Below are 14,581 nucleotides of genomic sequence, written 5' to 3' on the forward strand. Positions count from 1 at the left end.
ACTGTGTTTCAGTCAGAGAAGTCTCTCTCTCTCTGGTACAAATGGAATTTTCTGCACCTGAAATGAGTATCAGGAGAGAACAGAAGCACAATACAAACTTCCTAATGTTTTGGGTCGATCGTAACAATTATATTCTCTACAGTTTCTCTAAAGTTTCTCTAAAGTGTTCTTTGTTTGTTTTAAATGTTACGCTATCTCAATGAAAACTATATCATCAGTAGTCAGTTATGTTACTGCTGCTGTGTGTGTGTGTGTGTGTGGTTTCACTACAGCTGCAGTGATTCAGCTTTTTGCTGGGAGAGTCCACTGTAAAGATAACATACTTGTGTGTTGGCAATCATTTCCAACAAGTTGTCACACCTTTTATCACGTCCCAGCAGATGCATACTGTACATAGTATTGTTGTGACGTGTTGTCATTGTTTCACTCTGACCACAATAAAAAAGAAAATCCATAAAGGGCACTGCTGCTTTTTTGTGTGATTGATCGGTCGCTATGACTCCTCTACGCCTACACAGGACACAGGTTTTTTTACACTTGTAAATTGTTATTATCTTAATACCACCATGCATACAATATTTCCCCTCAAGGACAGTGTAATTCTTAAACAAACACTGGAAAATGCTGTGAATTGTTACCACAGCGCTCCAAACGGGCTGACGCTGCTCATCATGCCATGTAAAAGCCTGAGTTTGCACTCGGTGAACGGCTGCGTTTCCACTGTGGCTTCAGAAAACACACCTGGGACTCCCCACAACATGGCAGATGGAGGAGCAACCACACACGCAGGCTCCGCTCTGTGGGGCCAAACATAACAATAACCCATCGGGCTGGTCAGCAGTCGTACGCTGCTCCACTTTCCATGAATTGACAATGTTGAGTCCAAGGTTTTCTGTGGTCATGGTCAATGAAGCCTCTGTCCACAAGTGCACACTCAAGTACGAGGTAAAGACGTATAATAAGTGGATATCTGTGTGGGGGAAACCAATAGTTTCTGTGGAATTACACTCTTTATACATGACAATTTGTTTTTGCATCCATGTGTTTCAATTTTTCAATTTCAACTACAAACTGTATATCTGATGATTAGGGTGACTATTAATGACTATTAACTCAAGAAGAGAATAATTAATATATACCTAGAGACAGAGAGACAACAAGACAATGCAGTAACGGTCATTGGACATATCATCGAAGCAATAGATGTGAATGTGACCATAAACACACATATTAATAAGAGGGCCTCATCCCCTAATGTAGACTGGAAAGAGGTTATTATTTAAGGTTGTGATCAATTAAAAATATAAAACTTTAAGAATGACATTTCAAAGCCTGTGGGAATTTAATTCACTGATGACAAAATATAAATTACATTAATCTACGAATCAACCTTATCCTGGAATAATGTGGTGGCTCTACAGGCAGTATGTTCACAAACCATCTGATGCAAAACTGTGGAGCGACTGACGCAGTTCTGGCGCCCCCTGCTGGACATAAATCAGCAGTGCAGCTTTCTGTGCTGCATGATTCAAACAAATCAAAATACCAGTGATAATTATCTCCTTTGGCTATAAGAAATAAAGTATTCAAGTGGATTATTCTAATGCCAATTATACTTGATTATTTGTTATAACCGGTTCTGGTTTGGCACAAATTTAAACAGATAAGATTACATTTTCCTGATCATTATAAACAATAACAACTATATTTTGTTTTTATTTTGGTTATTTATAAGAGGCCTGTTTTTTAAATGTATTTATTTAAGCTAAAAGAATTATAGTGATTATATTAGAAATCAGTTGACTAAACCACAGAATAAACACAGAATAAAGAGCATGAATACATTTGCGTTTATTTATTATTCACCTGTAGAAAATGTATATTGACGTTTAGTCGTCAGTGAACTTTAGAATGTCTACTAATAAACTGTGTGACCTAAGGTGGTCTGTCTGAGAACCTGCCCTGCAAAAAAGTACATGGAAAATCACAAGGACATATAATAGTTTTAGTAAATAAGTAACCACACTTTTAAATTTTAACAACCAGAGAATGAGCTTTAGTGTTGTCAAGTTTCTATTGCATTTATGATGTGTAGTTATTAGACTGAGTTACATTGGGTTTTTATGTGTGTCAAAACAAATAGTCTCATCTTTACTGATGTCATAATGACTCAACAACACAACAACATGAGGTGTTTCTGAGGTTTCACAACATTATCATTCCAATGAATGTAATACAGATAATCCTTGAATAAAAAGAGGCCCTATAATCTATGAACCTAATCTCTGCCTCATGAAAATGCTGTTTATAGTGCATATATTATAATCATAGAATTATACAATCTGATTAGTTAAGATAATAGTATAATAGATTTCTACTGACACTTTACTTTTCAACATTCTCACTTGTAACTGTGTGATTTATAAGAATTAGTTGGCTGATTTATTACTTATTGACAAACCTATTATTTATTTCCGGAATACCAGAGCAGAGATGTTGGGTAAGACAAGATAGAAATCTGTCACTCCCCACTATGTACAGTGTTACGCGTCCACGGAACAAAAACCCGCCACATCTGATATGAATAATTTTCATTTCATTTTTATTATTTTTAAAATATATCACTTTTAATGCACATTCTGGAATTGTTTCCCATTGATTTCCCCCAAAACATATGATATTATCCATATGCTTTTACTAATTGTCAGCAGAGATTGTTAATAATGATTCATTTTTATATTTATTTCTTAAATCATTGTTATCATAGTGTTGAAAAATCTTTTTGATTGTTAAAATCCGATTTTCTCTGCATTTTCTGACCAAAACCGGAAGCCAGTTGTTTTTTTTATTGCCAAACCGGAAATTAGAATCGACACTTCTCTCGTTGCTCTCTTTTAATCTTTGTATATTTATACGACACCGGCTTCCTGGAGGACGATTAGAAAGAAGAATACTCACCTGTTATTGTTTATCCAGTCATGCAGTTATTTATTCATCTGATTCAGTGAGTTGAACAACAAACGCATTATCCCCGGACGTTGACTTCGACATAAAGTGCTAGATTACGTTTTGTTTTGGTAGGTTTGCATTGACTTCCGGTGTTTTATTACGACCTCCTTTTCCGAAGCACATTAACTAACCAGCAAAACCGTTATTGACGTTGATATTAAAAGACTGCAGAGTTGGATTATTCATGTAAAAGGTTTTCAAATGTTGGGATAATGAACTAGCTAATACACAACAAAGTAATATATTGTATTTTCGAAGCTAAATTGTAAAATTATGTAATGTGACCAAGATAATCTCTTTCAACATCAGAATTTTCTCTTAAACACAAAGGGAGAAAAGCCATAACCATAACGACGTGTACGACTGGTGTCACTGTAAATAATGGATTGTCCTTATTCTTAGTTATATAGTCATATATACTGTTATAGTAGCCGTCACTGGGTTATAGTTTAAATTATGTTTGTGTTACTCTTTAGCAAAGTAAAAGCGTGTTTATGGTAACAAAAGGACAAAAATAAAAAAAATAACACTTATAACATTTATTAACTATGTATTATTCCCTGCTGTTTAGTACCAAACCATTAATTACATTTCATTTACCAGGCTGCTATGTACACAGGGTTTTTTTAATTACTAACTTGATATCATGATGATGGTAATTATAAGATTAAAGAATCAATAATTACATCGTAGCAAGTTAAAATGTGCATTTAATAAAAGCTGATATTCGGATCATAAATAACATACATGCTGAATCTGAGGATGTAGCTGCTCAAAAGTTGAAAATATTCTGTGGCCCACCAAAAGTATTTCCATATACATATAAACAACATTTGACAAGTCAATTATAATCCCTCTTTGTTGACCTTTCACGACCCTCCTGCAAAATCTCCATGGCCCACATTTTGTGAATCACTGTACTAAACATTAATTAAGCAGAATATTTGAACTCTTTACAAAATGTGCCTTGTTATAGACAGCAACCGTACAGCTGGTAAAATGCATGTGCTGCACACTCTATAACAGCATATTTAATGATGTGTTTATTTGTTTTACTTTTTCTGTGGTTGTAGGTGACACCGACAGACGCAGCCACATCATGTAAGAGCCTGTCAAATACATCACTTTGACGAGAGCGCAGTGGTATTACTTTTGATGTGAAATGTGTGAATGTTTCCCTGTTTGAATTTTAAAGGTCAGGATTAAAATATCACATGTCACTGCCGGTGGCTGTGGGTGTCCTGGTGGTCGGCCTCCCATACTCCATCTCTCTTGTTGCCCAGTGGGCTTATGGATGGCCCAATAAGCCTGGATATAAGAAGTACATAGAAGCTCTAAAACCAAGGTAAAATAAATGTTATGTTTGGCTCAGTGTTTTTACACATTAAGATAAGATTTGAATTCAGTTTTTTCAACTTTTGTTGTCTCCGTCAGGCGAATATACTGTTTGACCATAGCTGTCCTGGAAAGTCTCAAGTATCTGCAGTATGGGAGACTTTACTTTCAGGGGAAGTCTTGGTACACGAATGACAACAATCATATGCATTGTGAAAAAGTGAGTTTTTTTATTAACCGTAAGTCTGTGTGAATATGTGTTTCAGACGTGTGATGAAATACCTAAAATACTACAGCTTCATTCTCTGCTAAGATGCTGATATAGGAATTGAATACAGGAATTTTTTGCACACTTTTCAATCTCTTTGATTGTATTTCTTTATTTCAACTGACCTTATAATTGAATCATGCATGCTCGAGACCCGGTCGGAACAAGGGTCTTTCTGCATGGGGTTTTCTTGTTCTCCCCGTGTGTTTGTTGTTTTTTTACGGGTTCTCCGGTTTCCTCCCACAGTCCAAAAACATGCAAATGTGGGGATTATTATTATAAATTGACTTAAATAACCACAGGTGTGAGTGTGAGAGTGGATGGTTGTTTGTCTCTATGTGGCTAAAATTTCCGTCTCAATGCTTTGTAGGCCATTGTCTTTGGTCGTCGAGGCAACAAGCTGGACTTCTACCACCCACCAAACAAGCCCGAAGGTGCTCCTGCCCCGCTGGTAGTTTTCATCTATGGGGGTGCGTGGGGATCAGGAGAAAGAGCCACATACTGTCTGCTGGCCAGACACATGGCTGAAGAACTGAATGCACCTGTCATTTGTCCAGATTACTGCACCTATCCAAAGGTAGGGAAACGACACAGACACACTATTGTCGTTCCAATTATTTGATTTGTAGAGCAGGAATGATGACTACTGTGTTAATTCCACAGTGGTAACTCAAACAGCAGGTTGTTAAATGAAATTATAAATGTTCTTGTGTGGTATCTGATCTGATTCTGGGTTTTATCTGATTCACAGGGGAATGTTTTAGGAATGGTACAAGATATCGCTGACTGCTTGGTCTGGGCCCAAGAGAGCGGACAGAAGTTCAACTTTGACAAAGTAAGAAATATTTTGAACTGCTCTGTGGAAATTACTAAAAACTATCGGAGTATAAAGGGAAAATTTACTATTTAGGATTAACCCAAAAATATGACAACTTTTGTTGAGTGTTCAGTTATCAGTTATAAATCCAGCAAGATGTGCAGAATTCAACTTTACTAAAATCAGTTTTTTATGTGGTAAGTGCAGTCTTGAAAGCATAATTCCATTAATAATGTTCGACTATTTCTGAAATGTTGCATTTGTACATGTATGTATGGGGAAAATGTTTGAATGAACTATATGAACTATGAACTGTGAACTATGTCAACAAGGCAATCAGAGATGGCAGACTTCACCCCATTCAGGCAACAAGCCTCTGTGGGTCACCTCAGAGGCAGACTCGACGACTGTGTGGCTGTTGGACTTCACTGTTGTTGTTATGTGTTTGCTTGTTGATTCTTTTTGGAAGAGAGCTCAGGACAGCATTGTAGGTGGCTGATAGTTGGTGTCTCAGTCTGTTGAGTGATGATTTCTTAAGGTTAAAACTCCCAGATGGATGTCTAAATACATCTCATTCATGAGGCTTCTGTCGCCAATTTTCCGCTGTAGAATTTGTCCCCCAGGTGAATTTCACATCCACGAAAAGCATCCTAGGAAGCCTGAGTAGCTCAGTTGCTAGAGCATCAGACTTTTAATCTGAGGGTCCAGGGTTCAAGTCCCTGTTCAGGTGGAGTTTTGATCTCTAAGATGTTCTACTCCTCTCCTACTCCATGGGGTGAAGTAATTATGAATTTTCTGCTGGAATTGAATGGGTCAGTGGTAGCGAGTAACAACAGTAAGTGACACTTCAGGACTGGCAGCAGACAGGTGGAGACCAAATGTTGCTATTCTTTTTGGTGTGTTTTTATTCATTTCATGGTTTAATGAGGACATCCTGGTGTGTTTTCACACCGTTATAAGGACATGTTGGTGTTTTTTGTTGTTGTTGTTTTTTTAACTCTGCAATGTCCTGTTTTGTATGGAGAGGATGTTGTTGCAATGAGGGAAAAAAACACATTTTACTCATCAGGTGAAACCCAATACTCACTGTCCCTAAACATAAACATAGTCAGGAAATGTCATGCTCACACATATTTGTGGTTTGCAGAGATGTACAAGGGACACACAGAATCCTGCTGACTGGGCTGATATTTTGTCATTTTTGCTTTGACATTTATTCATTCATTGTCAACCGCTTTATCCTCTACATGAGGGTCACGGGAAGCTGGAGGTAATCTCAGCTGGGGCGAAAGGCAGGGTACACCCTGGCCCTCAGGTCAGACTGGGTCACAAACCTGGACCGTCTTGCTGTGAGGCAACTGTGTTAGCACTACACTGCCGTTTGGCCCCTTTAACATTTATATTGACCTTTTTTTACCATCCTTAGTTGTTTTTTTTACTTGTTTTTTTTTTGTTTTTTACAGGACAATGTCGTGTTAATTGGCCATTCAGCAGGTGCACACCTGTGTGCTTTGACCACGCTGTTTCTCACCGACACAAGAGAGGAGCTGTTCATTGAGGCCAATAAACAACGGGATATTACAATGGCGATCAAAGGAGTTATTGGTAAGAATGACTAAAAACAGCTCATCACAGTTACAACTATGTATTATCACACAGGAAACAAAGCTGAAATCCGTCGTATATCCGGTACAGGTCTGAGTGGCGTGTACAACATCATGGACCACTATGAGCATGAGCAGAAGCGAGCAGTTGAATACGTGTCCACTATGCACAAAGCCATGAATGGAGAGGAAAACTTTCCATACTACTCACCATCACACTCACTAAAAACACTCAGCCAGGACAAACTTAACAGGTGAGGCTGATATTCAATCGGTCATTTATTGGTATCAACAACAATTCTATCTGTTTGTTATTTTAGAATTTTAAGTACTAATACGAGCACTTTTGAGTGATGGTTTTCTTTTTCTTTCTTTTTATTTCTGCCAGGGTGCCTCCATTTGCTCTGCTCCATGGGACCAGTGACACTGTCGTTCCCGTTGAATCGTCCACAAAGTTCTCTGAACTTCTCACCTCGCTGTCAGTGAAAGTGTCACTTTACCTGCTGCCGAGAGTCAATCACGTTGAGATTGTGACTGACCTCATGGCATCAGACAGACGCTTCTACCATCCCATCTACAGCTGTGTCAAACAGGAGTACAGGAAACTTACGGGAACCTGCTGACGCCAGTCACCGTGAAAGACATTTTAACTGCTCATTCCTTACTAATATTAAATGATTGTGCCACTTAACAGTATCTACTCTTAATACCTCATGATGACTCATATTTAGCCTTTATGTTTTTGCTTGTGATTCCATTAAATGTGAACTGAAGAGACTGCAGTGCATATGTCTTGGAGAGGTTTCACCCACACTACAGTGTACACAAATAAGTAAACTTGAAATGAATTAATTTTAACCATACACATAAAACTAAATCTTAATCCTTAAAAAAAGAAAGAAAACAAAAAAAACACCTTATAGTTATGAGGACCTGTAAAATATAAAGATGGGATTTGAACCAAAATTTGTATTATCGTGTATTAAGTTTTATATATAGATAAACTATATATAAAAAATAACTTGTTGTTGTTGCATTTATGAAATTTAAGAACTATACAAAAAGAAAACACCAAAAACATAGGCCTGTCTTGAAATAAACCACATAACGTTGTTGATCTATTTCAGTCCTTCTGTATTTGTGGAAAATTGATTTAAAATAAAGTAACCCACTTTGAAATAATCCAAACAGTGTTTAGATTGTATGTAGTTCATGCTTGAGAAAAGGAAAGCATCTTATTGTCATTGTACAACTGAAAGTGCAAAACAAAATTCCAAGGTTAGATGGACAGTTGATCAGAGTGAGCACATGCTAACCTCACACAGAAACATCCAAGACCAGTAATCGAACCCAAGCACCTCTTTGCTGTGAGGCAACAGTGCTAAACCACTAAGCCAAAAGGCTATATGTGTGTGGTATGTGGATGCAAAGATGGACAGGACTCCAAATCTGCACTTTACTTTATTTCAGTGTTGGGAATGGTTTAGCTTATTTCAAACACACAAGTTTTTGTTTTGTTTTGTTTTTTTATTTAGGGAAAATCCCGTTGAGATTAAGGTCCTAAATACTCCATCATATAAGAGGTGTCCAATTTGAAATAAAAAATGAAATAGAATAAATAAATTCCAAAAAAATTCAAAGCTAGAGGGAACCACTGCAGAGGGCGGAAGAGCCACATGGGGCTGTAGAGCTGCAGGTTGTAGACCCCTGGCCTAACGAAACATGTACACGCTCACACACACACACACACACACACACGAGGCGGAGTCAAACACAGGTCTGGTCCACTTCACTGCCTCCTCGCTTCAGTTCAGTACAGCCGGGTTTCGCTGCTGCAGACGTCGGCTCGTCCTTTCACTACTTGGAGTGATTTAAAGAACTCGGTGTTTGACGAGAAGAAGCTGCGGCAGGTGTGAAAATATGTAACTGTGACAAACAGTTCGCTGACATCAGTGTTTTCACCGGGAGAACAAGAAGAGGAACATGGACTCTTCTGTGGAGACAAACGCCCGGAGGAAGTTGTGGATAGTCGGTCTCCTCTGGTGGTCGCTCGTGGTCGAACTGGCGTCGGGAGGTAAGACGGTTTTTTTTTATCAATGAAAACAAGCAAATGATGAACTTATGTGCTGCGTTCAATGACGACTTTGTTAATGTTAAGACCGCCGGTTCATTTTGACGAGTTTCCTCCTGTGTGTGGAGTTCAGTGAGGTAACACGGTGTATGTCCTGAAGGTAACTCGAGATTTCCAGGTTATAACAACTCCAACATAATCATTAACATTTTTTTCTGACTCAAATTTCCTTCATATGTGAGTTACAGCTTTATTTCTGCACCAGCGTGTATGTGTGTGTGTGTGGTAAAAGCATGCTTAGTGTCACTTTACTGAGGATTATTATTAAATGATTTCTAAATGAAATCTTCACAGGTCTTAAACTGTAAACCTGCTGTGCAACAGGGTTAAATGTGGATAGGCAGCCTGGCTGCAGTGTCACATTTAATTTCAGCAACAGCACCAAGTCTTTTTATTTTTAAATATACATATGAATTATAGTATCTTTCAATAGTGATGTTTGTGTCTTGTACACATTGGGACATGCACAAATCCCTCCAAACATTCTCATGGACACAGTTCAAACATTAATGCCCCTGATTAAAGAGAAATCACTCTTTGAATGCAGTGTTTTCATTTGTCCAATGGGTGTGCCTCATGGATCAATGTTGGGGATTTCATATGTTGTGTTTTGTTCACTGATGACTTAAATACCTTATTTAAACAAATACTTTTATCTAGTAAAGATGGACAAAGCCTATTGAAACTCGCATCTGGTCTCTGGGAAACTTTATCTCTACACTCAAAGAGGTGTAACATTCATAAAAAGAATATATTAGTATTATTAATCATTTTTATTTAACCACTGAGATTGAAATTTCATTTCCAAGTGTGACCTGACTGAAGAGGTCAGCAGCACACGTCATAGTAAATATTAGAATTTTAGGAGATTGTATAAAGTTTGCTTGGCATTTAAAGTGCAGGAGTTGAGGTCACGGTAATAAATTAAAAACACGGGCACTGTTTACTGGTTCCTTGTTGTCTATTAAGGGACAGAGAAAGGTGTTATAATGACGGATGTAGCGGCTCTAATTGACTTATAATTAACACACCTTTAGTGACCTGTTTGTTTGTGTTGTGGTGGTTGTTTTCTGTATTGTTGGTATTTATGATGTAACTATAAACTATAAAGGATATATACTATATTAATCTAAGTAAGTCTTAGAAAGTCTATACACATCACAGTACAGAGTACAAAAATGGTATGTAAATGCTATAGATTATGCACTCATATCCTGGATTTAAAAAAAAAAGAAGATTAACCTCATGTTTTATTTCACTATCAGAGTTTTCAGGCCTTTGATTTCTCATGACTGAGAGATTGAGATTATTTCAGACATGCCAAGATGACATAACTTTTAACATTCTGCTATTTTCAGAATTTATAATGACAACAATGAACTTATTAGTTTCTTTTAAAATGCATAATTTATTGTTTAATTATGGCTAGTATTTATATTATTTTGTGCATGCAGGGTGCACACACACACACACACACGCTCAATGGGAAATGCAGTGAAAGCACCCACAGCACTGTCACCTTATCAGAGGCAGCAGCAGAGACGGGTCTGTGATGCCCACTGCACTGGAAGAACTATCTGACTGTGACAATGGCACACTCAAATGAATTCAAGAAAATGGACAGTAACTGCTGTGCTTCAGGACCTAAGGGGAACATTTTTTCTTTTTTTTTCTTTTTGCTCAGCGTCAGATGTAAATTATTTTCATCTGTGTGGACTTTCATTAGGTTGATTTGAGTGTGAATATGTGTCATCTATAGTCAGTGTTCCTCTGCATTGTCCGCTTGAGGACAATCTGGAATTATTTCTCTGTGACTCATACTCGGCCTATAACTACAATATAGACAGTTGCTATACCTCAGTGCATCACATCCTTGAATGTGTACATCCTGTGTGTTCACTTCACCTTGTAAAACAAGTCTTTGCTAAAGATCCACATCTCAGCCACGCTTTCCCTAACAGCAACAGAGTGCTATGACAGGCTACAAAAAAAACAAGAACACACAAAGAGACAATTCAGTCAAGTTGCATCTCTAGTTAGTTGTATAAACTGAGCACACAGGCAGTGACAAGTGCTGGTCTTGCCCCTCAAATTAACTGTAAGGTGTTCACTAAAAGGTCACTGTGGCTTTGTTCTTGGAGGAGCGATTTGTAAAGTCTCCCAAAAGAAATGTCGCAGCTGTACAGAAAGTGCCCCTGCAGACACAAAGATTACAGAACAACCTTCAAACAGCCTGTTTCTGCCTCTGAAGGACCACTCTATAAGTGTTCACTGGTATGTGCATGTGTGGGCATTGCTTTCTTCAGGTCTAGTGTGCTCTTTCATCATCACAACCCCAACACATCACCATGTGTGCAGATGAAAACGTCAACAAATATTCTTTCTACCATGATATTGCCATCTTTCTACAGCTTTCTAAGAATCCAGTCGCTTATAATCAACGAGACTGTTAAAAAACAAACAAATAAAACACGGCGCGCTGTCACGACATGAGCGTCATGTTTGGCGACAACACTGAAATACAATTGCGCATGCATGTCCATCCTTGTGATTTTATGAGGAGATGTTGTTGCTTTCCTCATGGCTAGTTTTGGAAATGCTTCCTTCCTGTTATGTACACAGAGCCAGCCAGATGAATGAACATGGTGTATAAATGAGAAGGGACAACAAATTCAGTCTGAGTTGGGGTCAGAATAAGGATAAAAATAACTTGTGTCCCTATGGACCCATTTTTTATTATTTTAGCAGAACATTAAGTAAGCTTCACACACAAAGACTTATTATAATGATGCACTGGATAGATGATGATAATTAATTTAATACAGCACACACTAGAATTAGATTACTTGACTGCATTCATTATGATACACAGAGTAAAGAAAACTATTTATATGCTATGTACATCCGTAGGTTGAGTCTTGAGATGAATGTTTGGTAAAATAAGCACCTAGAAGAAAAAAAAAATACATTAAGTAAAATCCTTTACAGTTACCCATCATTGTAAAGGATTTGTGACGTTCCCTGGAAAACATTTTGCTGATTAGGATAAGTTTTTTATTAGAAATAACAAATATATTTTAGTTAAAAGATGTGCACACTTTAATAATAGAATTAGAGGGGGAATATTGAGTTGCAGTGTTCAGTCAATAATCAATAGTTGATCAAAAGAAAATTGATTGGTTACTAATTTAATTAATTGTTCATTAATTATACTTCAAGCAAAAATGCAGCAGCTTCACTAGTTTCATCCCTTAAGTATAAGAATGTGCTATGTATTTATAGAAGAGTAATGATCATTTTAGCATTTTCTTTTCTACATATTTCTGGCTTTTTATAGACTGATAGAATGATATAATGATCACAAAAACTTTGAGCAGAATAATAGATGATAAGAGTAATTTGTCAGCCTGTTTGCTGAGAGGAAAGAAATGTGGTCTACAGCAGTTCTGGGTATTGCTACTGAATTTAATTCCAATTCACGCGGTCCTGATTTGATTTGATGTCTGATTTGATTTAATATAGATTTTTCAGTTTCCATAACCGTTTTTCTTGGTTATAAATAAGACTGATAAATGCAGAACTATAGCATTTTAAGACTTGTTTAAAATAAACCTTTAAATTATTACCTGTTGAGATTTTTGTTGTATATAATTTATAAATAAATAATACAATGACTTGCCGAGTTGGGATCTGATATTTTCAGTGTCATAACTGAGTTTTCTGCTTTGTTTTTTGAGCTAAAACAAAATTCAACTCAAACATATTTTGGATACATCGAGATTGATATACAGTAAAATGTATGTCAGCTTCTGATTAATAACAACACATTGATATGACCGAAGGGCCATTTGCATGCTTTACTGCTTTAACTGCGCACACAGTCCATACAGCTTGTGTTTGATTAAGCAATTGCGTCATTATAACCCTTTTAATGTACACTCACAAATGCTTGATCAGCTCGATTACTCTGTAGCGTCACCACGTCAGTCACTGTGGCCTATTAGCAGTGAGCTGCGCTTGCCCTCAGGTCATATACTCCAAATAAATCAGATGGATTGGAAATGTCTGTTGTCAACCTTTGATAAGGCTCTGGGACTCTGGCACTCATAATAAACTAAACTGGTCGTGCCCAGGCACAGAGGCTCAGATGAGAAAGCTTCAGAGTATGTTATTCCAGATTACAGGGTGATGCAAAATGGCAGGGGGGTGAGGTAGAAGAAACAGCTGGGTCCGTCTGCCAAGCCGTTTCTGGAACATGGGGCTATAGACAATGTGGGAACGTCAGAGCCTTTCATGTTCAGGTTGAAGGTTCCTGTCAGAGCAGGACAGGCCCAAACCTGTCTGGCTTCCTGAGCCACATCCACTACCTTAGTTTTGATGCTGGGGCTGTGCCATTATTGTCAAATGACCTTTTAATGAAAAAAATCATATATTTCATTGTCATACTTCTGAACAGTATATGAGCAACTTTCTCCTAAAGCCACAAACAACCTGAAACACAAACCTGCAATTCTGGCACAGGAGTTTAGTTTCATGCTCAACGTGGTCATTATACTATAGGTAAAGCTTTAACAGTCATAATTATACTTACACTGTACTTGAATGCATGTAAACCATTACAGTTGAGTGGAAAAGTACAAACAAACCTAGCCCACCAGGAAGGCTAAGCTGAGCACATAAAGAGTCTTACAAGCATTCTTTAAGTCAGGGGGGTATAATTTGTGTGTGTGTGTTTGAGAGAGAGAGAGAGAGGGGAAGATATTATCACTCGCTTTTCTCCACTTGTGAAGAACAGCCAGGATGATAATTAGCCTGGGTTTTTTATCTAAATGTCAAATGATGGCTTTATTAAGACCACAATGCTTGACTTGACTTGCTCTGTGTTTACAGTTGTCACCACTGCTGAAGTTTATGTTCCAATGCTTCCACATTCTTCACTTGATTTGAATGACTATGATGCAAAAAGATGATTTAACAACCCTTAAAAAGGCTGTGAACACCACATTAGACCATATGACTTTCCCTGTAGTTCTCTCTTTGTATTATAAACCCCCCATCTCTCTCTTATGTCTCTTTTTGCAGCTTCCTTCTATGGGGATGGCTTTGTTCAGCTCAAGGCATCTGAGTCGTCCAACCATAACACACTACGCGTTCGCTTCCGAACGTCCAGCACCAATGGTCTGTTGTTTCTTGCTGCCAGCCAGACCCACCACCTCCTACTAGAGCTCCATGCCGGTTGCCTCCAGGTGGGTACATCCATGGCCCCAGCACATAAGCATATGTGTCTCAGCAACAGCGTACATGAATGCACACGTGCACGCACTGCACATGAACGTGCAAGCCGCTGATGCAGATCTGTGTGCTCGACCTGATACGTGCTCACAGTAGACACACAAACCTGGACCACCTTGAGCGAT

General features: G+C 37.9%; 2 protein-coding genes across 3 annotated transcripts in view; both read left to right on the forward strand.

The window, feature by feature from the left end:
- The first annotated feature begins 2,889 nt into the window (after window positions 1-2,889).
- On the forward strand, window positions 2,890-8,215 carry si:dkey-193c22.1 (uncharacterized protein LOC567837 homolog). Of its 2 annotated transcripts, none has more exons than XM_044025361.1 (9): window positions 2,890-3,077; window positions 4,083-4,110; window positions 4,205-4,354; window positions 4,444-4,564; window positions 4,983-5,189; window positions 5,364-5,447; window positions 6,893-7,034; window positions 7,125-7,287; window positions 7,422-8,215. In XM_044025361.1, coding segments are annotated over exons 2-9 (1,104 nt in total). In that variant the 5' UTR covers window positions 2,890-3,077; window positions 4,083-4,108; the 3' UTR covers window positions 7,657-8,215. The 2 variants fall into 2 exon arrangements, with proteins under 2 accessions (XP_043881296.1, XP_043881297.1); XM_044025362.1 differs by having other exon boundaries at window positions 2,890-3,004.
- Window positions 8,216-8,861: 646 nt separating this feature from the next.
- Window positions 8,862-14,581, forward strand: part of cspg4ba (chondroitin sulfate proteoglycan 4ba) — a 28,407-nt gene continuing 22,687 nt past the window's right edge. The window contains exons 1-2 of the mRNA XM_044025211.1: window positions 8,862-9,107; window positions 14,247-14,410. Coding sequence (XP_043881146.1) covers window positions 9,017-9,107; window positions 14,247-14,410 — 255 coding nt within the window. The 5' untranslated portion in view covers window positions 8,862-9,016. The remainder of the gene's footprint in view (window positions 9,108-14,246; window positions 14,411-14,581) is intronic.

The sequence above is a fragment of the Solea senegalensis genome, linkage group LG5, assembly GCF_019176455.1.
Source record: "Solea senegalensis isolate Sse05_10M linkage group LG5, IFAPA_SoseM_1, whole genome shotgun sequence".
Taxonomy (NCBI): Eukaryota; Metazoa; Chordata; class Actinopteri; order Pleuronectiformes; family Soleidae; genus Solea; species Solea senegalensis.

What these genes read in the sequence shown, in the direction of transcription:
- si:dkey-193c22.1 (XM_044025361.1), top strand. An exon ending in ATAGAAGCTCTAAAACCAAG is followed by an intron (nt 4,355 to 4,443) that starts GTAAAATAAATG and finishes TGTCTCCGTCAG; the next exon opens with GCGAATATACTGTTTGACCA. An exon ending in AGCCAGGACAAACTTAACAG is followed by an intron (nt 7,288 to 7,421) that starts GTGAGGCTGATA and finishes TATTTCTGCCAG; the next exon opens with GGTGCCTCCATTTGCTCTGC.